Source organism: Sminthopsis crassicaudata, chromosome 6 (genome assembly GCF_048593235.1).
Source record: "Sminthopsis crassicaudata isolate SCR6 chromosome 6, ASM4859323v1, whole genome shotgun sequence".
NCBI classification, from domain to species: Eukaryota; Metazoa; Chordata; class Mammalia; order Dasyuromorphia; family Dasyuridae; genus Sminthopsis; species Sminthopsis crassicaudata.
Genome location: NC_133622.1, coordinates 248509427 through 248535516, shown reverse-complemented (window position 1 = coordinate 248535516; position 26090 = coordinate 248509427). Strand labels below are relative to the sequence as shown.

Here is a 26090-nt window from a genome sequence, read left to right as displayed (position 1 = left end):
TTCCCCTTCCCCTCTCTCCCTTTCCCAGAGAGCCATCCTTTATGACAAGGAATGAGAGAAAAAAGCTCCGACTGAAGTCTGACAGGTAGTGTTCACACCCATGGTCTCCCGCCCCTGTAAAGGACCGGAGCAGGGGCCAAACAGGACCCGGAGCAGCCTAGGACCAGCGGGACCGCCCTGGGCCTTGGACTTTCAACCCAAGCAAACTCCAGCGAACAAACACAGGCGAGCGGGTGCCGGAGCTCGGAGCCTTTGTTGCTGGACCTCCCTCAGAGATGTGCAGATCTCTAATGCCTTCCTCCCTTTATTTAGTCATAAAAATCCATTCTCTGGGGTTTGGGGAAGCAGGTTCATGGGAGAGCTGTGGGTGGGGTCTCCAGAGCAGAGCATATTCCCAAAGACAGATGGGACCGTCCATAGCCAGGGCCGAGCAGCAGCCATGGAAGAGCCTGAAAGCATGGCCTGCGCTCCCTCTAGTGGGCACTTGTGATACTGCCTCTAGGACTGAGGGGGCCCCTTGGGCCAAACGCACCACAATCTGGCGTCCTGGCAGGTGCGAGGACCAAAAGGCCTTTGCCTTGTGGCAAGCGCGTGACAGCAGCTCAGGCCTCGGGGACAGGGCCCAAATTCGACCCAAGCCCTTGCGAACAGCGTCTGCAGCCACTCGGCCGCTTCCGAATCCATCGCAGAGAATCGCGTCTGTCCGAGTTTTGCCGAAGTACAGGAGGGACGACTCCAGAGGCCCCTCACACAGCATGGCAGAGCCGAGAGGGGCCCCGGACGGAGAGCGTGGGACCAGAAGGGACCTGGATTGGCTCATTCAGGCCAATCTGCTCGTTTACAGACGGGGAAACCGAGGGACAAAGCCAGCGCTTGGATTCGGACTGTCTAAATCAGTGACATTGTCCCTTGGCCAGTTCCCAATCAAGAAGCATTTGCTTTGTTTACAATTCTTTTCTAGCACGAACGTTCTGGGATAAGGATATATAGTAGGCCTGTCTTGGAAATCAGACTAGCGGCAGCTGGGTGGTGCAGTGGATACCGAAGTCAGGAAAACCTGAGGTCAAATCCAGCCTCACACAGCTTCCTGGCTGTGTGACCCTGGGCAAGTCACTTGACCCCAATTGCCTCAGGGGGGGGGGGAAGCTTTATTTAAATGCTAGTTATTACACTAGATCCCTGGCTCTGGGGGCCCAAGGTGCGGGTCAGGCTCCACCTGCACTTCTGGACCTTCTAAACGCTTTCTCAGCCTAAAATGAGCAGAGTTCTCACCAAAGCCCTCCCATATCGGGCCATTTTCCCCAACTTCCCATGACTCCATTTGGGAGTTTTCTTGGCAGTTTGCTGCTGCCTTCTCCGGCTCATTTGACAGATGAGGAAACTGAGGCAGACAGGGTCACACAGCTGGGTGTGCCTGCAGCCAGATAGCCCGTGCTGGGCTCAAGTCAAGGGGCTAATTCTAATCCTGCCTCAGATATGTGGCCCTGGGCAAGTCACTTAGCCTGACTTGGTTTCCCTTGAAAAATGACCCCGTGGACACCCTCGGGCCAGGTGCCATTGGCACATGCCTTTCAAAGCGGAGATGTTGCTGCTGGGCACAGACCCCCACCTGATGCCCAAGGAGCGTTTTCCCGCCGAACTCTGGCCACCCATCTGCCCCTGGGCGGATTCTGGGCCCCCCCAGACGTACACATGTAAGAACTGGGAAGAACCAGGAATCATGGAACATGGAACATCAGGGCCAGGAGAGGCTTAGAACCCAGAACGTGGAACATTAGGGTCAGGAGGAGACTTAGAACATGGCATGTCAAGAGCTAAAGGGAAGGGGTAGGGTTAGAATCCAGAACACGGGAAGTTGGGGCGGGGGCAGGGGGGACATGGAAAGCCACAGTCGCATGAGCCCTCAGGACTCGGGCTGTCAGGGAGAAAGGCTGCTCCTCCGTCGCCATGGGTGGGCTGCCTCAAGCCCCGACTCTGCCCCCCCCCCCCCCTGCTGCAGGCCCGGGCTGGGCCCTCCTTGACCATGTACCTGCACTCTCCCCAAAGGCAAGAACACCAGGTCACGTCCCAGGAAATACATTTTATTAAGCTACTCTTAAAAAGCCTCCAACTAACTCCCTAGCATTATGTACAGTGGGGGCTGCTGCTCGGCCGCGTGGCCGCCTCCTCGGAACCCGCCCCCCGCTTCGCGGGGTCTCAGTCTCTGCCGCCCCCGGGCCCGGCTCCCGCTGCGGCCACCGGCCCGGCTCCAGAAAGGCCTCCGGCTCTGAGCTCGCCTTCCCTTGTCTACACTAAAAAAACCTCGATTCTTAAAGAAAACAAATGTACAGTCCCATGCCTTGGCGGCCTGGCCCCCCGCCCCCGCTCAGGGCTTCTTCAGGCCGTAGGGCAGGCCCACAAAGGGCCGGGAGCCCGGCAGCGGCGGGGAGTGCCAGACGGCCGAGCTGGTGCGCTTGTGGTAGCGGGGCTTGCTCTTGTTGAAGATGTCCTCGAGCCTGGGGCTCAGGATGGTCCCGAAGAGCTGGTCCAGGTCAGGAGGCTGGTAGTACTGCCGGATCACGGCCTGGCTGAGCTGGGTCCCTGGGGCAGGAGGGAGGCAGGGGTCAGGTCGGCCCACAGAGGCCTCTCTCCCCAGTCTCTGCAAGGTCCAGGCACCCCTCGCCTCTGCGGCGTCCCGGCTGTGACCTCATCAGCACTCTCAGAGCTGGGATCCAGCCCTAACCTCTCTCTGAGCGCCAGCCCCAGAGCACAGCTGCATGCTGGCTAAGACGGGGCCCCACGGAGCCCTCAGACTCAGAAGATCTGCCCCATTCTCTCTGTGAGGGTCTGTGTGCTCCTGTGGAGGGCACCGCCCACCCCACCTCGACTGCAGCCCCGGCCCTTCCCACCCTGCCCTCCCTCACACGTGACCCGTCCAGGGCCAGTCCCTGTATGCTGGCATGGGTCCCGCAAGGACCACGGCCCCACATGGGGCCCCATCACAGAGTGGGGGGGCCCCAAAATCAGATTTATTGTCGGTGACTGATCTGGCCGCCTGGCTTGTACTCCCAAACACGCCTCAGGGGAAGCGGGATGGCGAGGGCCGAGCTCTAGAAGCCCCAGTCTAGCTCCCGCAGGCCACACAAGGCCTCACCTGCCCTAGTACAGCGCCCCCAGCTGGCCTCCCGTAGCCTCGCCCTCCTGGCTCCCTCCCCCCCACCCCACTCCCCTTGGAGCCCCGTGGGAGCCCGGGCGCCTCCACTCACCGTTGGCCCAGGCAGGAATGGGCTTTCGGGGCTGGGTCTCGTCGTCGGTGGAGTCGTCACTGTTCAGGTCCATGCCGTAGTTGTCCGGATTGATCTTGGGCCCCCCCTTGGGGCCCTGGGGGGTCATTTCATATGAGTTGCAGACTGGGGACTGAAGAGAAGGGAGGCCGCTCTGTCTCGGCCCAGTGCGATCCTGGGCGGCCCTCAGGGATGCTCTGGGCCAGCTCTCCCCCTGGCTGCCTAGGGTGAGCGGGGAGACCGAGGCCCAGAGCAGCCCCAGGTTCAGGCCTCCCCCCCCCATGAAGTGTGACAGGTCCCTATGACCTGGCCCGCAGCTGCCAAGAGCATCACAGGGGGCGACGTTCAGAGAGAATTGGGGGGGGAGGGGGCCTGTCCGGCCCTGAAAGCAGCATTCTGACAATGTGTGCAGCCCTCTTCCGGGAGCCGGCCCTCACAAGGAGAGGGGGCTGTCACGTCTCCCCAAGACCCCCGAGGATGACCCTCCCTGGGGCCGGGGAGCTCAGGATGTCAGTAAACGGCCTGGATGGTGGCGTCTGGACCTGGCCGCTACTTGGGGACCTTGGGTTACTTTGGGGGCTGGGGGCTGGTCCAGAATGGGGCCTTCCCTCCTCCCGGAGCTCCCTGGGAGAGCCCTCCACGGCTTTCTGGGGGACCAGAGTTCAGAAGGGAGCTTGGGGCTCATTAAGGGGCCACCCCACATGTCCCACCCGTTTGCATGAACGCCCCACACTAGTGCTGTCTCAGGCTATGGCCCCCCGTGACCCGACCCTACTGGCCCCTCAAACCCCAGGACCCCGAGAAGATTCACATCAGCAAAAAGGACCCGAGGCTTTTAGGGGGCAGCAAACTCAGTGTGGGTCACCCTGGAAGGCCCGAGGGTGGCAGAAGGCAGCACCGGAGCCCTGACTTCTCCCCCCCAGGCCTCAGGCCATACCCGGTACCTGGACCCCAGGCACGGTCAATCCAATGCCAAAGGACTTGGACCGCTGAGCCAGGAGGGGAGCCTGAGAAGCCCCCCCCTGGTCTGTGCCCTCTGTGCAGGTGGGCACCCAGGCAGAGCTGGGGCCAGGGAGCTGCCACTGAGAGGTTCTTCTGGGTACCCCTGCCATTCAAAACAGGGGCTCCCTGTCCCCGGGAGGTCTCCCAGCAGAGGCCCGAGGGTCACTTGCCCCCGAAAAGGGATACAGGCCGGGCTGGGGCGGCAGGAGGGTCTCACCTGCATGTCCATGGTTACATTCAAGAACTTGTTTCCGGTGCCCACGCTGGGGGTGGCGGCAGCGGCAGCAGCCTCCTTGGCCTTCTTCTCCTGCTCCTCCTGGAGCCTCTTCCGCTCCTGCTCTTGGCGCTGCCGCTCCTCCTGGGGTCAACACAGCGGGGGCGGGGGAGGGGTTGGTGCCAGCAGGAACACCCCCACCCCCACCCCGGGGCAGCCGCAGCCCAGCCAGGGGTACCCGGGGCTCACCCGCTTGCGCTTCTCCTCCAGCTCCCTCTGGGAGCGCTCCTTCTGCAGCCGCAGGGCTCTCTCCTTCTCTTGTCGCTCCCTGGAAAGTCAGCGGCAGAGGCTGAGCTGGACCTGAGGCCCCCACACTCCCTGACCTTTCCCCGGCCCGTGGACTCCCTACAGTCCCCAGGAGTCCCCCCCACTGGCAATGATAAGAGCATCAAGAAGGTGCCCTGGGAGGGCAGGACCAACATTCTGGGTCTGTCCCCGCCCCCGCTCTAAAAAAGGGGTGCACGCACAGGGGCAAGACTGGGCTCTCCACTCTACTCCCCCCCCATGGGTCCCAGCACCACATTTCATCCGTTAACCCAGGCTGCGACTCTGGTGGTGGGGAGGGGCATAGCAAGGCCTCCTTCCCCAGCACCCCTCCCTACCCCATGGCTCGGGCTCCCCTGGACAGATTTGGGGGACCCCAGCGAGACGGTCCAGAAATAGAAGAAGACCATGGTGCATGGAGCACTTGGAGACCAGGCGAGACGGGCACGTAGGAGATGCGTGGACACACGCGGAATTACACGGATGCCGTGTCACCTCTGGACGTGGAATTTTGTCAGAATAGGGAACTTGGCACAGACACTGCCCACGCAACGTGGAGGGCGCCCGCCAAGTGCGTGACGTCAGACTCCTCCCCCTTCCCTACAGCTTCCACCTTGACCTCTGACCGTCCAAAACGTTCAAAGGGTTTGCCGCTGACGGCGCATCCCAAAATGCTACAGGGTCTCAATGGGCCAAAGGAGCAGCCAAGAAACTCGCTTAAAAGCGGGGTACGACGACTCTACAGAGGGAGGGACCTCCACTGGAACGGGGGCTTCCAAATATTCCTGACGAAAAGCCCAGAGCCAAGGAGAAGCCCGGAAGCGCAAACCCAGGAGTCAAGAGAAAGCTGGAAGGCAAGAGCCGAGCGGCCCCTGAGCCCCGCTGCCGTCCCAGGAAAGGACAAGACTGAGCCCCAAGCAGAGCGGGCGACACGGCCCCCGGCGGAGGCCCTCAGGAGAGAGCCACGGGGGAATCGGCGCAAGACCAGCCTTTGTGGTTCCCACAACAAGTTTTGGGGCCCCAAGAGCCCAGAGACGCTGGGTCCCTGGAGACTCAGGGAGTCCGGGGGAGGCCGGCAAGCTCAGAGCGGATGTGGCTGCAGAGGCCGGTCAGCCTGAAAACAAAGGGACCCAGGGCGTCCGGAGGATGAAAAAATGGAGAAGAGCAGCGGTCACTCGAGCCGGGCCGTGTCGCAGCTCCCCAGGCCCTGCCCCCAGGGAGAAATGGCCGGCTCAGCGCCCCCAGCCACAAGGGGGAAGAGGCAGAAGCAGCTCCCCCGGAGGGAGCGCCCACCCAGGACAGCCGAGCTGACGGCGGGCTGGGAGCAAGAAAAGGCCCCGGAGGAGGGCGCGAGGACAGGTCGCTGACCAAAGCCTCACTGACCCGGCATCCGCTCTGCCCTAGGGAGGCAGGCTGAGGAGCAATGCTGGGGGGAGGGGAAGGAGGAGGAGGCTGTCTGTCAAAGACATTAAGAAAACTCATTTTTAAGAGGCATCAAGATACAGCTAACTACCGCCCCCTGGGGGTGAGCCTGCCTCTGCTCCTGGCCATGCCTCAGTCTCCTTCTCTGCAAGATGGGAATGATGCCGCCTGTGCAGAAACGGGAAGGCTTTGGAAGGGTCAGGAACGAATCCACCAGGAAGAGGCCCGGGCTCAGCTTGGGGACGAGGTGCACGTTAAGGGGACAGGGCCCGAGCAGGCCCAGAGCAAGGCAGGATGTGTGGAGTGCAGCCAGGTTCCCCCCCCCCCCCCTTGCCGCGGCCAGTCTCACCTGGGCTGCTCGGGAGCCTGAGTCTTGGAGGAGGGGAGGCTCCCACAGCGGGAGGGGGATGATGGCGCCGGGGCTCCCTCTCCCCCGTCTCTCACCTCTCGGCCTGCAGCCGCTCCTGCTCCCGCTTTCTCTCCATCTCCCTCTCCAGGGCCAGCTGCTGCTCCCGCTGCTTCTGCTGCTCCATGATCCTGCGGGCCTCGGCCAGCTTCCGCAGCCGCTCTTGCTCCTCCTCCTTCTTCTTCTGCAGCTGCTCCTGGAACCTCCGCTCTTCCTCCTCCTGGAGTGGGCAGGGAGGGGCCCAGTCAGGTGGGCGGCCGGTCTCAGGCTCCCCCTCCAGCAAGGGCTGCTCAGCCAGGTCACTGACTGCCCCCAGCCGCCCCTGCTAATCCCCCCAGGACAAGGCGAACCCAGAGTTTGTTCCCCCAGAAAGCTGCAGACCAGGAAGGGGGGAAGGCGGTGCCTGGGCCTGCTCTGGCCCTCCACAGGCGGGTGTGGGGCTCCTAAACCCCTGAGGGCTGTGGCCAGCTCCCGGCTTCCTCACCTGCTGGAGCCTCTTCTGCCTCCTGGCCTCTTCCTCCTGCTTCCGCCTGGCCTCGGCCTCCTCCAGCTTCTTGGCCGCGGCCTTCTTCCTGGCCTTCTCCTCAGCCAGCCGCTCCTCCTTGGCCTGCGAGAGCCCCCAGATGGTCAGGCCGCATCGGCCGGGACCCCGCACCCCCCTCCCCTCCCCCTCCCTGGGCCCAGGGCCGCCACTGACCTTCTCGTTCTTCTCCAGCTGCGCCATCTTCTGCTCAAAGCGCTTTTTCTTCTCCACTTCCAGTTGTTCTGCCCGCTCTCGGGCCTGCAGCACCTTCCGGAGGCGCTCTTCCCGCTTCCTGGGGGTGCAACAAAGAACAGATACTTCCGGGCTTGGAGACCCCCCCCACCCTCCCCGGCGCCCCCACGGGACCAGTGGTGATGTGGGCGGGCCCGCCGGCACTCACATCTTCACCTCCTCCAGGCGCCGCCGCTTGTCCTCCTCCACCTTCTGCTTCCTCAGCAGCTCGGCCTCCTCCTTCTTTTTCAGGCTCTCCAGCCGCTGCCGCTCCTTCTCCTGCGGACAGAGGGGCCGGGCCGTGAGGTGGAGACCGCGGGTGCCCACAAAGCGCGGCCTCCCCGCCCCAAGCCGAGCTGCCTGCATCTCCCAGGCCGCCGCCGGCCAGAGGTGCTGGGAGCAGAGCATCCCTGCCAGGCCCGGGCCCAGGCGCCTCCGCCTCAGTCAGACAGGCTGGACCTACTGGGCCCCCAGCTCCAGGATGGGGCGGGCTCTCTTGATGGACACAGGGGAAGTGTCAACATCAGGGGACCACTGAGGGGGCGGGGCTTAGCCAGGCTGCAAGAGCAGGATGGGGAGCAGGGGCTCAGACCCTCAGAGAGCTGTGGCCAGAGTCCCTCTGGGGGGCGCTGCATAATTGATGCCAGCACGTGGCTGGGAGGACAGGGCATGGCTCCCACACCCCCCGGCTACCAACTCAGAGAGACCCCCCCCCGAAAATATATCCTGAGGGCCCGAGGGGGGCTCAAAAATCAGGAGGGGGCCGACAGAGCTTTCTAACTGACAGTCAGACAAGCTCCTTTTCACAAAGCTAAGCTGCTCCAAAAGGAAATGCGCCCCCCACTGCGCTGAGGTGTTCAAGCACCACCAGGCCGGGCAGAGGGGACTCTGGCCTCTGACAGAAGTCCGGGGACGCGACCTCTCCCCGAGGTGGCCACAAGGACATCGCCGCCTCCCCAAAGTCCCAGGTTTCCCAGAAAGGGGCTAGGGAAGCCTGGGGGGGGCATTTCCCTCCCCTCTTCTCCAGTGAGAAGCCTGCTTTCCCAAGGACTCAGCCCAGAGCTGCTTCCAGCAGCGCCTTCAACCCAAGCGGGGGGGAAGAGGGGCAGGGTCTGCCCCAGCCTCAGGAAGCTGCCCGGGGCCGCGCCCCCTGACCTGCCCACGAGTCCACATGCGGCTCTCAAAGGCGGCAGCCCCAGAAACCCTTCTGCCTCAACCCTGAGCAGAGAGCTTGGTCTCCTGCAGGGCCCAAGCTCGCGGGGATGAGGGGGACAATGGTCTCAGAGCAGAGCCAGGATGTCACCCCCTTCTCCCAAGGCATGAAAAAACAATGGCACTGACTCCTAATCAGCTGCCGGCACCTTTTGCCCACGCCAGGCCCCAGCTGTGGGATCCAGGAGGCAGCACCCCAGGAGATCACGGGCAAACACGGGGGCCCGGACAGGCCCCAACAAAGTTATGGAGACAGCCCGGCCCCCAGCCCGCTCCCCCCAGCTACTTCCCTGATTCCCAGAGGCCCATTTTCCACCCAGGACTCCGAGTCCGGTTCCTGATTCCAGGCTCCCTTTGCCTTCATCAGCCCAGGCCTGTCTCTTGGCCCCTCCCACTTCACTTCCAAAGCCAATCGGCTCTGCAGCTTCAAAACCAGCCGCCCAGAGTGAGGGTCAGCTCCTTGAGGCAAGGAGACCGGCCGCCTGTCAGAACTGAGAGCCCAACCTCCTCAGCGGGCTCTCGGAGCCTCGGGGGGTCAGGAAGGTTCTTCCCCACTAATGTTAGCTGGCAAGGTCAGTTCTACTGTCTGAAAGGGGGCACTGTCACCCGCCATCAAGCCACACAGGGTCCGGGGAAAATCGGGGCGCGCAGGCCAGGGGCCGGTTGGCGTTTTCTTGGCAAGAGCCCGGGATTAAGGCCGTGAGGTCGAGGGAGGCCGGGGAGAGAGTCGTGGCGGCCGACAGTGAGGAGGGGGGGTCCCGTCAGCTCGTCCGGGCCAGGCCGGCATCCACGGGACAAGCTCCGCGTGGACCCTGGACCGGCGAGTCGACCTCTGGGGACGCCCCCAGGAGCTACTCACAGAGGTAGTGTGTGGGCCAGACAGCAGCAGTCCAGGAGGGAGGGCGGGGTGTGGCTACAGTACTAAGATGGGGGTGGGGGTGCGTTACTTACAACAAAACTGCCCTGTGTGAAGGAGACAAGGAGGAAAGCCGGGGTTAGCTCCTGGGACCACCAGGGACAGAGCCCCATCCTTCCCGCCCCCTCCCATCAGTGCCCCTCCCGAGGCCCACAGCTCCCCCGGCCACCAGGCCTGGACGCTCAAGGCTGGGATGGATCGGCCTCTGACCCGCGGTGGCCTCTGACCCAGGATGACCTCTGACCCGCAGCTTCCTGGCCGTTTCCGGGGTCCAAGTCTCCCCTAGTTGTCATAAGCACTAGAGGGAAGACGTGGTTTCATAAGGCAGGGACACTCAATCGAGGCCTACCGAGGCCCAGCTCCTGGCCCGGGCCGGACTTTGGCCACATGTGGGCGCCTAGATGGACGCAGCTAGCTTGGAGCAGCGCGGCCCGGCTGCCACTGACCTTGGCATCCATGTGGAGCGGAGTGTTGCGCTTGATGAATGACTTCATGACGCTGGAGCGGCTGGCGGAGGTCGGGGTCATGAGCATCTGGTTCTTCTGGACCGTGTGCAGGAAGGTCCGCAGGGGCCGCACCACCTGCCCAGGGAGACGGGGGAGATGAAGGCCGGGGGGGGACAGTGGCGGCCGGCGAGGAGAGCGGGCACGGGAGAGAAGAATGGCAGCCCCCACCCAACCCGAGCGGGCACGGGACAGGAGCATGGCAGCCCTCAGCGGGCCGGAGCGCGAGCCTCCCGGCCTCACCTTGCTGGGCGGGCACACGGGGGAGGGAGTCTTGTTTCGAGGGGGAGTGAGCGCCTCATCGTCCCCGTGGTCCCCGTTCTCGTCCAGGTCGCTGACCGCCTGCTTGTAGCTCCTCTTCCGCCTGTGGGGGGCACAAGCAGCGGCGCCCATGGGGGCCCGGGCCAGACAACCAGGACCCTCTCCCCAGGCACACAGGTCCTGGGGGTCTCAGGCTCCCCCCTCCCATAGCTTTCTAGGCCAGGACTCTTCCGTCACCATGGTAACAGGCCCGGGGCCATTCCTGGAGGGCTCCATGCTAGGCTGGGGGGAGGGACAAAACTAAAGTCTCCTCAGCCCTGTGGGAGCTCACAATCTAGTGGGGGGAGAACATCCCAGTGGAGAGAATGGAGAGCCCCCCCCATGCCGACCCCTAGACTTCCCATTACATGGAACTTCCTCCCAGGCACCCCCTCCACCAGGAGGCGAGGAGGACCCGGGCCCTGCCCTGGGGAACAGGATACGCGGAGAGGTCAGGAAACAAGCCCATCTGAGGAGGGCCGGCTGAGGGTCTCCCATCCCGCCCCAGAGGTGCCCGAGTGCAAGCGGCTCAAGGGCAGGCCCCGACCTCAGCTGGCGCAGGGGCCCTCACGTGCCACCCGCCTGGGGCAGACACGGCCTCTCCCCAGAGCCCCTCCCGGTCACCCTACCTGACGCTCTGCAGCGGCTCCCGCAGCTCCTCCCGTGGCTCCTCGCTTCTGCCCTTCTTGTTCTCTGGGGAGGAAAGCAGATGAGGGGGGCTCTCGCGCCCACTGTCTCTCCAAGGGCCTGCGTAGGGCCCACCTCCTCCTCCTCAACTTGTTCCTTGAGGTACAACACCCCCACCCCCCGCCTAACATGGCAACCGTCTTACTCAGAGAAGAGAAGCTTTCCCCAGAGTCCCTGCGGCCGTGACGGGTCGGCCGGTGTCCGGCCCCTCGGGGACAGAGCCCCTCTGACCACGCTCCTAGCCCCTAGCCCACGACCAGAGGGGGGGATGGGGAGGTGTCCATCCTGCAGGCTCCCCGAGGACCCCCGGGGCCCAGAGAAGGCCTTACCACTGTCATCAGCCGCTTGGCCTCCAGACTCCGGCTGGGCCTTCGGGGTGCTGATGGCAATCTTGTTGGTGTTCCGAGGGCGCAGCGTCCTCCTGGTGCCCTCAACCACCTGCGGGCAAGGGCGACACATCAGGCTTCCTTCCGGTCCGGGCCCAGCCCCTCCCACGCCCAGGGCGGGCACCCCGAGGGCCCATTTGAGGGGTGGCCCCTTCTGCCCCCTGCCCTCCAACCCGGGGACCAGGCCCCTCTGCCCGAGCTGTGCCCACCTCGGGGTCGGTTTCTGTCGCACCCTCTGCCTCCTCTTCGGAGCTGAAAGAAAACACAGAAAGCCTGAAGCGCCAGGAGGAACAAGCTCCAGGAGGCCGCATCTCACCAGGAAGCTCCATCCCCTCCACCCAGAACCAGAGGTGCAACCCCCCCCCCCAGGCCAGCCCTGATTCGGGCCCTCGCCACTGGGCCAACAGGAAGCCCCCCTGACAGACGTGGGGCTCGAGGAAGCATCTTGGGGCCCCCACACCTGCCCCTGAAGGACCCGCGGCACGGGTACGAGAGCTCTGGGCATCCAGCCCCTCGCACTGGCAAGGCCGCCCGCCTCCCTGGCCTGGAGGACTGGAATCCTTAGGGCCTGCCCCATGCCCATCGCCTTCTCCTCGGCTCAATGTGGGAGTCGGGGACTGCCCTTTAGGCATCCACGGGTGGTCAGGTGCATGGGAAGGGGTCCTAGCTGATTGGGGGAGCAAGCACAGGTGACGGTGCAGTCCCCGTGTGGCTGGGCCTGCGGAGGCCGAGGGGGCCCGGCTGAGCTCTGGCTCCTTCTGGAAGGGCCTGATGCCCTTTTGTGTCCAGCTCTGGAGGCACCAGGAGAGAGGGCCCCATCCCTGCCCCCGAGCACCAGGGCGCGCTCACAGACAAAGGCGTCTGGCTCTCACCTGGCTTTCCTGGGTATTTCCACGTCCAGGAGTCTCTCCAGGTAGCTGTGACCTGAAAGAAGAGCCAGTAACAAAGCAGCAGTCAGAGACCAGCGGGGTCCTGGAAGGGCCCAGAAAGCACTTGTCTGAACGGTAAGTCAGCCGGCCTCAGTTTCCCCATCTGTAAAATGGAGACCACGGCACCGGTAGGACCTCCCCACAGGGGCACAAATGAGATGGGGTGTGGAAAGTGTCTCGAAGCTCAGAGAGAAAGGTTCCTTCCTCACAGCCACAAGCAGAGGGAAGCTCTCAGGCCTTTTCCCAGCAGCCTCTGCAGCCTGAGGCGTGGGGGGGCTCCTCCCCGTTTCACCCCCATTCTCCACACTAATCTTTCCGAAGCTCTGAGACCCTGTGGTCTAGTGTGGGAGTCAAAGGAACCAGCTTCAAGCCTGAGGACCAGTCCTGGCTGGGGAGGCCCAAGTGAACTTGGGGAGAAGGGGGGCTTCTCTGCAGAGACCAGAGGCCCAGAACAGGAGACAGCCACTGCCCCCAGGATGCCCTTCTGGGCTGCTCCGGGCTCTGGGGTCCCCAGAGAAGTCGGGCCCAGAGCTTCCCAGGGCCTCTTTTCCAGGCCGGCCTCCCCGCCTTGGAGCTGCCCTGACCACTCTCCATGCCCAGGTCTGGACCCAGCCTCCCATTTTAGCCGTGGAGACACTAAGGCCGGTGACCAGCCCAGGCACCCTAAGATCCCTGGCCGTGGTTCCCAGACCACGACGGACTGAAGCCCCAAGGACAGTGGTCCCTACCTCCCCCCAGGTCCACTGAGGGGCCGCTTCTGGGACCCGGGCCTCGGCCACCCCTTCCCAAGCCACAGTGGGCAAAGCCTGAGCCTTCAGTCACCCTGGGCTGTTGGGCCACATTTCCCTCACTTCTCCCCCCTCTCAGGGGGTCTGGGTGTCCCTGGGACAGTGAGGGCGCTGGGCTTGGAGGCCTCCTCTGTCTGAATACAAATCCGGCCTCAGACACTCCCTAGCCAAGTGACCCGTCTGCCTTAGTTTCCTCGTCTGCACAATGGCCGACCGCTCCAGTCTCTGCCAAGGAAATCCCCAATGGGGTCACAGAGAATGGGACGGGCCTGAAAAGGCCCAATGACTCATGTTTGACATACCCCTGTCTTCTCCCACAACTGCTACCTGGGGGGCCCACCCCCCAATCTCCAGCCTTTTCCCAGGGCCCCCAGGTTTTCCTCGCACAGTATCCTGGGACAAAAAGGGCCCCTCAAATGAATCGGATTGCCGGGACTCACCCTCCAAGTCCCTGAGACCCCAGGGGTACGAGAGGTTGCTCCCCGAAGGGACACCCCGAGCATCTCAGACAGGCCATCAGCCTTCAAGGAAGGGGGGCGAGAGACTCTGAGCGGGAGGCAGCGGGCCTCTGCCAGCCTCTGCCGCAGCTGGGCCTCCTCCAGCCCCCTTTGAGATCAAAGAGAGGGGCAGCCGAAGGGGATGGAAGGGGGACGGCCCAGCAGGTGGGGAGGACATGGGGGCCAGGCCTCTGCCCTTGCTCTGCAAGGGAACCCAGGAAGCCCATCCAGGCCCTGATCCTCACCCTCGTCAGGCAGGCGCTGCTACGGTTCTCAGGGCCAAGAAAGGCAACTGCCTGAGACCACCCAGCTCCTGAAGCCCCCCATCCATGACCCCCCTTTCCCCCGGGGCCAATGAAGAACCCCTCGAAATTTCATCAGTCTGATTCTGAGACACACGGAGTCCTCCCGGCCAGGCCCAAGACGAAAGCCCTCCCGCTTGGGAGACGGCGCCGGCCGGAGCCTCTGCTGGGCCAGTCTTCCCAGGCGCAGGGACCAGGGGCGGCCTGATCCCTCCTCGGCCTTCCCAGCTGGCCTTCCATCCTCTACCATGTTGAGGAAGCTCAGACAATCTCCCAAGTCTGGGGATGGGGGGAAGACTCCCCTCCTCGATCCGGAGCTCCCTCCCAGGGCAGACATCCTCTCAGCCGAGGACCGGGGCACCCCAAACGAGGCAGGGGAGGGACCCGAAAAGGCCCGGCCACTTACAGATGATGCGGCCGGTGGCGGCTGGTTCCTGGGCCTGCCTGCGGGAGGACCGCCGCGTCGAGCTGATCCTCTTGGGGACCATGGAGTACTTATGAATCAGGGAGACCCTGTGGGCCTGGGAGGATTTGCGCACCAGGCTCCTCCGCACCGAGCGCCGGTCAGGGCGGGAGCCCGTCGGGGTCCGTGGGCTCTCGGGCAAGTCCTTGAGCTGGGCCTCTGGCTGGGGCTGCACTCCCGCACAGGGGGGGGCCCCGTCCGGCTCGGTCACCGCCGCTTCGGGAGAGGCCGCCCGCGCTATCCGGAGTTTGGCCACGTGGCGAGCCGACCTGACGGCTTTCCCCTGCGGCCCCTCAGGGGGCGCCGCCAAAGAGGTCCCGGGGGCGGGCTCAAGGAAGCCCTCCGCCTGCTTCTTTGGCACCGATTCGTCCTCGCGGCCCGAGCCGACGAAGGAGAGCTTCTGCTCGGCCATCCGGGCCTTGCTCGCCTCCAGGCACTTCTCGGCGCTGCGCTGCTCGCTGATGCCAATCTCCACCACGGGCACGAGCCCCTCGACGGCCGGCAGGTTCCCGGACTTCTTGGGGAGCCATGTGGGGGACTCAGGCAGGGAGGGGACGCCCGTGGCTTGGCTGCGAGCCCCCCGAGGGATGGAGCCGTTCTCTGCCACCACCAGGACCAGCTTCTCCAGGCGGTCTTTGCTGCGCAGGAGCCTCCGGCCGAGCTGACTGCTCCTGCGGTTTGCTCGTCGTGACAACCTGGGAGAGGGAAAGGGCGTCCCTGAGACGTGGCCCTGGGCAGAGACGCCAGGCACTGCCAATCTGGAGTGCCAAGCGCCAGGGCCACCGAAAAACTCGCAACCAGGAGGCCCGAGTTCAAATCCAGCCTCAGTCACCTCCCGGGGACCACCTCAGTTTCCTCATCTGTAAAAATGAGGATCTTGAACTGGAGGAGCTCCAGGTTCCCTTATGCCTCTGGGCCACTTGCCAGCGCCAAGCTCCTGCCCTGCGCTTCCTGCCTGGGCCTCCTCTTCCCGCGCCCCCTGGTGTGTCCCAGAGCGCTCGCACAAGACCATCATTTAACAGCAGGGACCCTCAGAGGCCTCCCACCCCCACCCCGAGAGCTGCTGTGGCAGAGAAGGGGCCCAGCTTGTCTCCGCTGCCCAAAGCCCACCCACCTTTTCCTGCTGGGGGGCCTATTTTCATCCTGAATGGAGGAAAACCGTTTCTTCCTCCGGCGGTTCTTCTGCGATGGCGTTTTGGGCATCAGCTCAGGCTCCACACTGAAGTCACTGGGGGCCAAGAAAGGGGAGTCAGGATTGTGCTGGCAGCTGCCCTGAGGGCTCCACCTGGCCGGGCAGGGCCCCCGGGCTTTCCTGTCCATCACAGAGGAGGGTGGGCCTCCTCCTCCTCCTCCGCTCCATCCTCGCCTTCTGGGCCAGGGCCCAGTCTGGAGGATCCTCCACCTCAAAGATAACAAAACTGGGGCCCGGAGAGGCCCTGGATTTGCTCAAGCTGCTCCACCTCCCAGGCTGCAGACGCAGTCACATGGGGAGCTAAGTGTCACCTGGGAGACGCAGCCGCAGAGAGCCCACATGACGGCGCTGCTCACAGCATCCAGCCCTCGACTGCTCGAAGGATCACAGGGGCCCCATTTGTGCCACTCTCTGCCAACCCTGACATGCCGAGGCTTGGGCACAGCGGGCCGGGCCGGAGCATTCAGCCTCAATTGTGCTTAATCAGCCTACGACTCCCCAGTCCGGCAGAACCCACATTCTCGAGGGGAGAGCAGGAATGGGGGCCCTCCCAACACTGCAGGGAGACAGGTCCCGGGTTCAGATTTCACCTCTAATGTTTATCGCTTGGGGGACAGAAAGAAGGGCTCACGCCCGCCCTCCACTCGCGCACTGAGTGACGTGGAGGGAGAAGAGGAGGGGAGCAGCGAGAGGGAGAGAAGAGGAAGAGGAAGAGGAGGGCAGGGAGGAGGGAGAGCCCGGTAGCCCCAGCCTTGGATGGCAGGGGGAGCAGCCGGCCCCCAGGCACCAGGAGCGGTCAGCAAGGCTCTGGGGAAGCTGTTTCTGAAGTGGGCAGCGTCCAGGATGGGCAGAGGGGGTGCTGGCCTTGGCCAGATGGCTTCCCAGAGAGGCTCATCCTCCTAGTTTTGTCCACTGCCCGGCAGAGGGAGGGAGAGGAGGGAGAAGGGGGGCAAAGAAAAGAAACACAAGGGCAGAGGAGGGGAGGGCAGGACGCTGGCCAGGCCTGAGCGGGACCCGGACAAGCACGCTCGTCTGCTCGGCTGCACCTTCTCGTTTGCTTTGGCCCGGCCTTGCTCCGGGGTGAGGTTCCCCCTTTTACTATCTCTCCTTCAGCTTCTGGTGGCCTCTGGCCTCTGCCCGGCCGGCCCTTCACTGCTGCACCCACCCTGGCCCCAGGCCGGACTCACCTGGAGAACATCTTCAAGGCCTCCTCCTTGATCTCCTGCAGCCACACCATGTCCTTGTTCTCCACATTGCAGATAAACTCCATCAGTTTGGTGCTGCAGAGATCCAGGATGCTCGCCGAGCCCATGGTGGTCCCCATGGTTCCGCCTGCGACCCCAGAACCCAAAGGAAGCAACAATTAGAACACTCAGCCTGAAACCTAGGTCCCCTGTGGGGAAACAGTCTGAGCTGGGGGGGTGCTCAGGCCCCACCCATTCTTCCACCCTGAACTCACTGCTGGGGGCAGCTTCCTGCACGAGGAGGAGGGAGGCTGGGCACGCTCCTGTCTGGCTGGAGCCTGGCAGTGAACTTCCCCCTTCCACTCCCAGCCGCACACCTGCCCCTTGGCCTGGGCCGCAAGGTTGCCCCCCATCCCTCCTACAAACCAGAGGTGTCAGAAAGGCTGACTATTCCGAAGGGATCAGATCCAGTCATAAACCCAAGTCTGCTCGCCCCAGGAAGGGGGTGTCGGCCAGTTCCCCGCCCACTTCCTGGAGGTGCACCCCCCACGGGGACCTAGCGAAGGCAGGCACTGGCTTGCTTGCTTGCACTTAGAGTGCTAAGCCCAGGGCCTTGCACTCTCCTTCCCTCCCCCACTTTTTTCCTTCCCTCCTTGCTCCCTTCCTTCCTCCTTTCCTTCTTTCCCTCCCTCCCTCCTTCCCTTCTTCCTTCCATCCTCTTTGTTGCCTGAGGATTCCCCGGCTGCTAAGAGGTTTCAACAAGGCCGGCCTCATCTCAGGGTCTTGGCAGGAAGCCGGGAGGTCAGCCCGGGCCCCGGACACGTCCGGCCGGGGTCGCTAAGAGGCTTGGGGATTGGCCGGGGGGCCACAGGAGAAAACCGGCTCTAAGGCGGGAGCCCAGCCCTGCCCCTCACTCCCTCATTGTGGCTCTCACTCAGTGCCAGGATCCTCGGGCCTGGCCGGCAGGGACGTCGTTCATCCCCCGGGCCCCCACGGCCCTGGCAGAACCCACAGGAACCGTCCCTGCCATTTGGGCTCACTGCCCTCCAGCCTCGTTCCCAGCTCCAATCGCCCCCTCGCTCCAAGCCGGGGATGTGGAGCTGGGGGACGCGGGCCCCAGCGGGGAGCCCAGGGAGGAGCAGGCAAAAGGACGGCGGGGGAGGCAGGTAACGGCCCGACTCTTCCCTTGTGACTCGTGTCCCTACAAGCCCGACCCGGGTCATCAGGTCTCAGCAGCAAAGCGGGCCCTTGCTTCCATACAGGGCAGCTGGCGTAGACGTGGGGGAGGGGACAGCCAGGCCTGCACACCCCACCCCCCCCCCACCCCCCCCCCCCCTGTGAGCGGGAGAAACCCCAGACTAGAGGGGGCTCCAAGGTCGGCAAAGTCCTTCATCTCACTGGATATTCACAACAGCCGGGGAGCCGGGCGCCCGGTCTGGGACGTGCTGGCTCCGGCCCGGCCCGCGCTCGGGGGGTCGGAGGGCACCCGGGAGTACGGCCCTGCGGGTCGGGGGGGGGGGACCGGGCGGTGCGGCCTCCCGAGCCCGGCTCTGACGGGGGCTCTCTCGCCTCGGGGAGGGTGGACGGGGCCGGCCGGCGCGGGGGGCAGGGAGCCCTCTCAGCCTCTGGGGTCCCCGGGACAAAGGGAACTGTCCAGGTGCCTTCTGGGGGAGGCCAAGAATCCAGCGCGGGCCCCCTCCCCCGGGGATCCGGGCGGGGGGCTCACCGGCGGGTCTGCAGCCACACAAGGGGGGCCTGACCACGCTTTGGCCTCCCAGGCCCCATTTTCTGGCCATTTCCCGATCACTGAAGCCAAAGGGGAACCTTCAGAACCAACTGTCCCTTTAGGAGTCAGGTAGACTGTTGGGGTTCCAGAATTCCGCGGTGGTTAGTGAGAGGACGGGGGAGAGCCCGGCTCCGGCGCTGGGGGGGCCACGGGGGGCGGCGGGAGTGCAGGGTCCCGCCCCAGGTCGGACTTGTCTGACCTCTGACCCGCAGGATTCAGGCGAGCCCCTCCCCCTTGAGCCTCAACTTCCTGATCGGTAAAACGGGGTCCGGGGTCCTCCCTGCCCCCCGCTTGATCCTCCAGGCCGTGAGACAGGCTGAAGTGATGCTTCCAGCGAGGGGGCTTCCCTGGGGGTCCTGAGCCCCCCCGGAGGTGACAGAATCCCAGGTAATCACCCCCCAGAGACCTCAGCAGTGGGGGGGGGGGGGGGCCCGGCGAGGGGGCTGGGGCTCCTGGGGCTCCTGGGACAGGAGCACCCCCAAGGCTGGGGGAGGGGCGGGGCCCAGAGTGGTCACACCAAAGAGAAGCCCCAGGCCCGGCCTTTCAGCTCCGGTTCTGGGGAGGACCCCCTCCCTCCGGACAGACGCTGGCTCCCAGGGGAGCTCATCCACATCCACGTGAGATCCTAAACAAGGGGGTCTGAGGCTCTTGGGGGTCCCGCCGCAGGGGAGGGGCAGGGGCAGCCAGCCTGGCCGGCAGAGCCCCGGGGGAGGGGGGAAGGAGGGGGCCTGCTCCTGCCCATCAAGGCCTGCCCTAAGCTCCGCCCGGCACCGCCCCTCGGCTGCCCTCTGACCCCCCAGTGAGGGGCTGGGGGGGGGGAGCACACCCCCGGCCCAAACACGGGGGTGGGAGAAGACCCCTCCCCCCAGGCGCCCCCAAGGGCGGGCACAGGGCCCGGGCACTGCCAGGTTGTCAGGGCGCTCCGCACTGGCACGGGGGTCTCCCCGGCGGGGGCGCCAGGCACGAGGGGGGTCTCGGGGCTCGCGGCTGGTTTTGGGGTCTGGCTCCGCTCTGCGGATGCTTCTCGGGCAGTCCGGGGTCAGCCCCCAAGGCGGGGTCACTGCTCCCGGGGGGGAGGACCGGGCCGGCCCTGGTTCCCAGGCCCTGCCTCCGTTTCCCCATCTGTAGAAAGCGCCCAGCGGCTCTGAGGCTGTCAGGGGGAGACGGGCGGGACCGGCGCAGCGGCGGGAGGGGGAGGGGGGGGGAGGGGGGACGCGGCCGCAGCTCACCTGGCTCGCTCCGCCGGGCCCCGCCCGCTTCGTTCCACGGTCGGCGGCCCGCGGCCCCCGCTGCGGCTGGAAGCGCCGCCCGGCCCGCGCTCGCGCCCCTCCGGCCGCCCGCTCCTCCGGCCGGCGCCCCGATTCCGGAGCATAAGCCGCGCAGCCACAGCTCGGGAGCAAAGCGCGGGCGAAAACGACGATTTTCAAACCCGAAGACGTGGCCAATCTTGGGAGAGACGGACCGGGTCGTCGCCGAGTCCGCAGCCAATCACCGTGCGGCTGCCGCTGAGTCGATCGCCTATTGGCTGTCGAGAGTGGCAGTCAAGGCTTTTCGGAGGCCCGGTCCCTGCAGAGGCCGCTTCGCTTCCGCTTTTGGTCCCAGAGGCGCGCCTGAAGGAAGGGGCGGGCGGCCAAGTTCTCGGAGAGCATCGGGAGGAGGAAGACTACAAGTCCCGACGTGCCTTGCGGCAGCGGCGCCCCACCCCTTCCTGCATTCTTTAAACCGGACCGTAAGTTAGCAGGCTTTTCTTCTCTTCTCTGGCGCTGGGTGGTAGATGTAAACTTTCCGAGAGCGGGCGCTGCTTCTTTCGTTGTGTCTGCGAGTGGAGCCCATAGTAGTGCTCGCAGAGCTGTGAAAAAGGATATCCACGCGTTAGCCACACTACGCTCCCGCTGGTCCTCCCCCACAGCCCGCCATCTCCCCTCTCCGCACCTTTGTACGAGCCTGATTGCGCTCCCTCCTCCCCTCTGCGTCACGGAATCCTGGCTCCCTCCTCCCCTCCCAGTCCTCGCATCCTGACAGCCCCCGCTCCCATCTAGCACCTCCCAGGAGAAGTCGGCCTGTGTTCCCATCATCCAATCCTTGATTAGCCCTCCCGGTGTGCCTAACAGGAAGAATGAGGAGGAGGAGAAGCAAAGCCAGCGCTTTCATTCATTCACTCATTCATTCATTCATTCACTCATTCATTCATTCATTCACTCATTCATTCATTCAAGCATCTATACAGATCAATAAATGCAGGATACCTAGAGCAGAAAGGGCACCACTACGGGGAGGGAGCAGTGTGCCATGACCAACCTTGGGAGCTAGGAGGGTCCCATGACTGAAGGGGAGGGGGAGGAGGCGCATTCAGCCTCCTGGGGGGAACCTTTCAGGCCCCCATCAGCCTTCTGCAGCAACTTAGGTGGGGAAGCAAGCTTTACCGGGGAGGGGGGGCGGATGGAGAAATGGGGGAGGGTCAGCAGAGGGCAGACTTGGAAAGCAACCGACAGGATTCAGTGTCAGTAAGAAAGCCTCCCCTGCCCAAATAGAACCACAATTGTAGAATCTCTAATCCAAGCACAAGAAGCGCTCTACAACCTCGCGAGACCATCCCCTTCCCAGATCCTTGTGTGAGGGTTCTATGGGGAGGGAGGTGCAGTAGGATTTGTACTTTGTTGTCCAAGTTCATCAAAATGTTGTGAAATGCATAAATCATTAGCATTTCTATTCCCAACCAAGTCCAGCAGCAAACGTTAGATAATCCAATCAAAATAACTGTAGACAACATAAAGTACTTGGGAGTCAACCTGGAACCTAGGACACTATGAATACAATCATAAAACACATTTCACATAAGTCATATCTAAACAATTGGAAAAATATTGTTTATGGATAGGCAGAGTCAATTAAAATGATAATTCTCATGCAGTGCCATACCAATCAAACTGCCAAGGAATTAGTTTATAGAGCTAGAAACAAAATCTGAAGGAACAGGAGGTTAATAAGAGAACCAATGGAAAAATTATAGGAAGTGGCCAAACAGTTCCAGGTCTCAAACGATATTATAAAGTACCAATTAAGTTAATGTACATAAAGTACTATAAAGTATCAGCTAAGAAATAGTGAATCAGGGAAATGGATTAAGAACATTCAATCATAGTAATCAACCATAGTAATAAGGTCTTGGCTATATCCCAAAATCTAGATTTTGGGAACCATAACATATTAACAAGAAATGCTGGGAAAACTGAAAAATAGTTAAGCAGAAAATAAGTATAGACCAACATCCCACATTGTATGTGAAGATAAAATCAAAATGGGTACATGATTTAGATGAAAAGAATACCATAAACAAATTAAGAGGAACATGGAATAGTTTAGCTGTGAGATCTATAGATAAGGGAAGAATTTATAAACACGAGGAAGTGAGCATTATTAAAGGAAAATTTTGACTGCTTAAAGTTAAAGATTTTGCACAAAACGAACGTAGCCGAGATTAGAATGAAAAGTTAGGAAACAATCTTCACAGACCAGTGTCTCTGATAAAGGCCTCATTTCTCAAAATATAGAGAGAACAGACTCAAATTTCTAAAAATACAAGTCATTCCCCACTTGATAAGTGGGAAAAGGATATGAACAGGTACTTTTCAGATGAAATCAATGCTACCTATAGTCATATAAATTCTGAATCACTTATTTAGAAACATGCAAATTAAAACACCTCTGAAGTACTACCTCACATCTATCAAAATGGCTATATGACAAAAGGAAAATGACAAATGTTGAAGATGTGGAAATATTGGTACACCAGTGCACTCTTGGTGGAATTGTGAACTGATACAACAACTCTAGGAAGCAATTTGCAACTATGCCAAAGGGCTATAAAATTCTTTGACCCAGAAATAGCACTAATAGGTCTTTATCAAAAAAAAAAAAAAAAAAAAAATGTTAAAGGAAAAAAAAGGACCTGTGTGTACAAAAAAATTTAGCTCTTTCTATGGTATTAATGAATGAGAAATTGAGGAAACGTCCACCAATTGGAGTTTGGCTGGACAAGTTGTGGTATATGATTGTGACGGAATGTTACTGTGCTTCCAATCATTCTGGAGATTGATTTGGAACTATGCCCACAAGGATACAAAACTCTGCATACCCTTTACTGGGTTTGTATCCCAAAGAAATCATAAAAAAGGAAACGGGACCCACATGTGCAAAACTGCATCAGCCTTTTTTGTGGTGGCAAAGAATTGGAAAATGAGATGCCCATCAACTGGGAATGATTGAACAAGCTAATGGTATATGAAAGTAATGAAATATTAGAGTTTTATAAAAAATGACAAGCTGATTTTAAAAAGGCCTGGAAAGATTTACATGAATCGATGCTGAGTGAAACAAGCAGAACCAGGAATATATTATACATAGTAACAGCAAGATTGTGTGCAATAATCAACTATGACAGACTTGGTTCTTCTCAGCGGTTCAGTGATCCAAGGCAAGCCCAATAATCTTTGGATGGAAAATACTATCTGCATTCAAAGAGAACTATGGAGAAAATGTAAATCAACATATGCTATGTTCACTCTTTTACATTTCTTTTTTTCTCGTGTTTTTTTCCTTTTCTGATTTTTCTCTCCCAACATTATTCATAAGGACATTTTTAAAAAATGAATGTACATGTATAACCTGAAAAAATAATTTAAATAAAAAGGAATACTATTGTGCTGATAAGCAGGATGCTCTCAAAAAAACTTAGAAGTACTTATAGGAACTGATAGATTGAAATGAGCAGAACCCAGAGAACATTGTAACAGCAATACTATATGATGATCAGTTGTGAATGACTTAGCTCTTCTCCAGGACAATTCTAAAGGACTCTTGATGAAAAATTCCATCTATCCCCAGAGAAAGAGCTGATGGAATCTGAATGCAGGTAGTAGCATGCTATTTTCACTTTATTTTTCTTGGGGCAGATTATCTGTTCTCTTTCACATGATGACTAACATGGAATATGTTTTACATGACTGTACATGTGTAACCTTTCTCAAATTGATCGTCTTCTCAATAGAGGGAAGGAAGAGAATTTAGAATGCAAAATTTTGTAAAAAAAAAAAAAAATTAAAATTTTTACATGTAAGTGGAAAAATAGAAAATATTTTTAAATGTCATGAAGTGACTGTGGTCCCCTGCCCAATAACCATGGGCAATCCCTTAATTTCTCAGCACCTCATCAAACTTTTTGGTGTAAATTATAAAATTGCTGCTCAGTGTCAGTAATTCAAACTAAAAACTAAATTGATCTGGTAATATTCAGTGTTACAAAGTGCATCATCCCCATTGAGCCTTTAAAGATGTTGTGAGATTACCAGATTTGTAGCAACACCAGGAAAATTATCAGCGGATTTCTGCTTCAGGAAGAAGTCCAGGCATTGCTCTTTCCCAAAGGTCATCAAGTCCATTTGGCTCAATATTAAGACCAGCTCATTATCCATCTCATAGCGGTCCAAGACAGGACCATTTTATGCGATGTCCTAATTCTATCACCTTTAGCCTAGAAAAGATAGCATCTGTCATGCTCTGGCTTGTCCTGGGTGGATTGTCAGGTCGAGGAGGTAACTCTAGGCTTGATGTTGGGAAGACGTTCTGACCATTGGAGTGACCTCAACCTGGACAATGTTTCTTTTCTGCCTAATGAAGGCTGGATTAGCACTTGTTAGGGAGGTTCTAGAGAGATGGCTTCTGGACGGGTCCAGGTTGGACTCCGTGTATTATGTCCACATTTCCTTCATCTCTCTCATCCACCCCTGATCTCTGTTCACATACTCTGGCTCTGGCTTGGACTTTTTTAATAGCCACTGAAAGTGGGGGGTCATGAAGTCATGATTTATTCTCCATAAATGTTTGATTTGTACCCTTCCTTTATACCGGGTGGGTATACCCCAGCATGTGAAGGCTTCCTGGCTGGAATGCGTGGATGAGAGCCAAACGTTCCTGTGGCCACCGGGCCATGACCAGCCCACGGGACTCTGGTGACCACTTTGTGCCATCCTGCTTCACTTAAAGGCGATCCAGTCTATTGGACTCTCCAAATCAAGGAAGGGCACCACTAGGCTCCCCATCCCCATGCTGCGGAGGAGGATGCAGAACGGCTGGCTGCCGGGTGTTTACAGGCCTAACTCCTCGGGGATCCTGGGCTTTCCCTGTTAATTAGTTCCTATTTATCGGTCCATAGCTTGCCCTGTATGGGTCTCCACATCAGACCGAGCTCCTGGGGGCGGGAGACTTTTACTCTGTACCCCCAGAGCTTAGCACAGTGACCGGCACATCGTAAGCGCTTAATAAGTGCTTGTTGACTGGGTGGTCCGAGGCCTGGAACAGGAGGGGGCCCTGGGGGCCTTCCCGTTTAAGCCTCTCATTTCACAGCCGGGGCGCGGAGGGGTGAGCTCCCTTCAAAGGGTCACAAAGAAGCCGGGTCTGAATTCGAAGCCAGTCCTCTCCTTTGTTTCGAGCTTCTACAACCCAGAGTTGGGAGTGAAGCTTTGCACACAACAGGCGCTCAAGCAATGCTCGTGGAACGGAACGGAACTTTAAGGGTCCCAAGAGCCCTTAGACAAAGACCTTGGGACCTCCGAGCAGTGGAGAGGAAGGAGCAGAAGGGTCCCCACCCGGCCTCTCTAGACCGACGCCACAACTTCCGGTCGGGGACGCTTTTTTCCGCTATGCCCGCCCACATTTCCGCTTGTGGCTATTATAAACAGGTGGGCTTGAAATGGGGGCGTGGCTTGGGGGGTTTTAAAAAGAGAAGCCTGCGCAGTGTGAGGACTCGCGAGCCTCCCTCCCAACACAGGCGCAGCCGGCTGCCCGCGCCACCTCGGTACGGGGTAGTCACGAGCCAGCCCTTCTGTCCAGCCTAGTGTTGGGCGCCGCGGGGAGCTCTGGAGGCCGGAGCCCCCCGGGCCTCACATTCCCCGTCTGTAAAATGAGGCTGTGACTGGAGGGTTCATGCGAGCAGGATTGGGGAATTCACGAGCCCGTTTTACAGATGGCGAGCCTGAGGACCGAGGAGGGGAAATGGTTCGCGCAAGGGTTCTTCCTCCAGCACTGGCCAAGAAGGGAACTGGTCACCGGTCAGAAATGGAGAACCAGACTTAGAAACGGTGGGAACCTCAGAGGCCATTTAGACCTCACTTTACAGATGGAGAAACTGAGGCCCAGGGATGTGCCCAAAGTCACCCAGGCAGTTTTTATTTTAACTTTTACACTTTATTTTCATTCAGATCCACCTCTTCCTCTGACTTCTACCAACTGGAAAAGGAAGAAAATGCAAAAAAGAACCCCAAGCAACCCACCTTGTTATAAGAAAGATGGTCCAACAAAACAAATTCTAGCGCTGGCTATTTAAAGAAAACTCTCCCAAGGGCCCCATTCATCAAGAACCTCTGGAACTGAAAAGGATTCCTAAATCTTTCAAAGTTGGTTCTTTCTGCCTCGTGCCACGTTGTGCCTAGTGTAAGAAATGGTCCCCTGGTCCTGCTCGCTGCACTTTGCATGGGCCATGTTTCTCTGAAACCACCCCCTTCA

General features: G+C 60.2%; 1 protein-coding gene across 2 annotated transcripts in view; it reads right to left on the bottom strand.

Annotated features, from left to right (window-relative positions):
* Positions 1-2065: 2065 nt before the first annotated feature.
* INCENP (inner centromere protein) overlaps positions 2066-26090 on the bottom strand; it is a 30311-nt gene continuing 6286 nt past the window's right edge. The window contains exons 2-20 of one of the 2 annotated variants that reach the window (XM_074275493.1): positions 19760-20379; positions 16748-16892; positions 15483-15596; positions 14312-15063; positions 12262-12313; positions 11599-11641; positions 11333-11441; positions 10946-11009; positions 10260-10380; positions 9960-10094; positions 9549-9560; positions 7555-7664; positions 7329-7446; positions 7116-7238; positions 6670-6851; positions 4729-4807; positions 4483-4623; positions 3246-3396; positions 2066-2580 (exon numbers count right to left, since the gene is read on the bottom strand). In XM_074275493.1, coding sequence (XP_074131594.1) covers positions 2366-2580; positions 3246-3396; positions 4483-4623; positions 4729-4807; positions 6670-6851; positions 7116-7238; positions 7329-7446; positions 7555-7664; positions 9549-9560; positions 9960-10094; positions 10260-10380; positions 10946-11009; positions 11333-11441; positions 11599-11641; positions 12262-12313; positions 14312-15063; positions 15483-15596; positions 16748-16884 — 2658 coding nt within the window. In that variant the 5' untranslated portion in view covers positions 16885-16892; positions 19760-20379 and the 3' untranslated portion in view covers positions 2066-2365. Of the gene's footprint in view, positions 2581-3245; positions 3397-4482; positions 4624-4728; positions 4808-6669; positions 6852-7115; positions 7239-7328; positions 7447-7554; positions 7665-9548; positions 9561-9959; positions 10095-10259; positions 10381-10945; positions 11010-11332; positions 11442-11598; positions 11642-12261; positions 12314-14311; positions 15064-15482; positions 15597-16747; positions 16893-19759; positions 20380-26090 lie in introns of those variants that run through there. The other variant, XM_074275492.1, reaches the window with a different exon arrangement.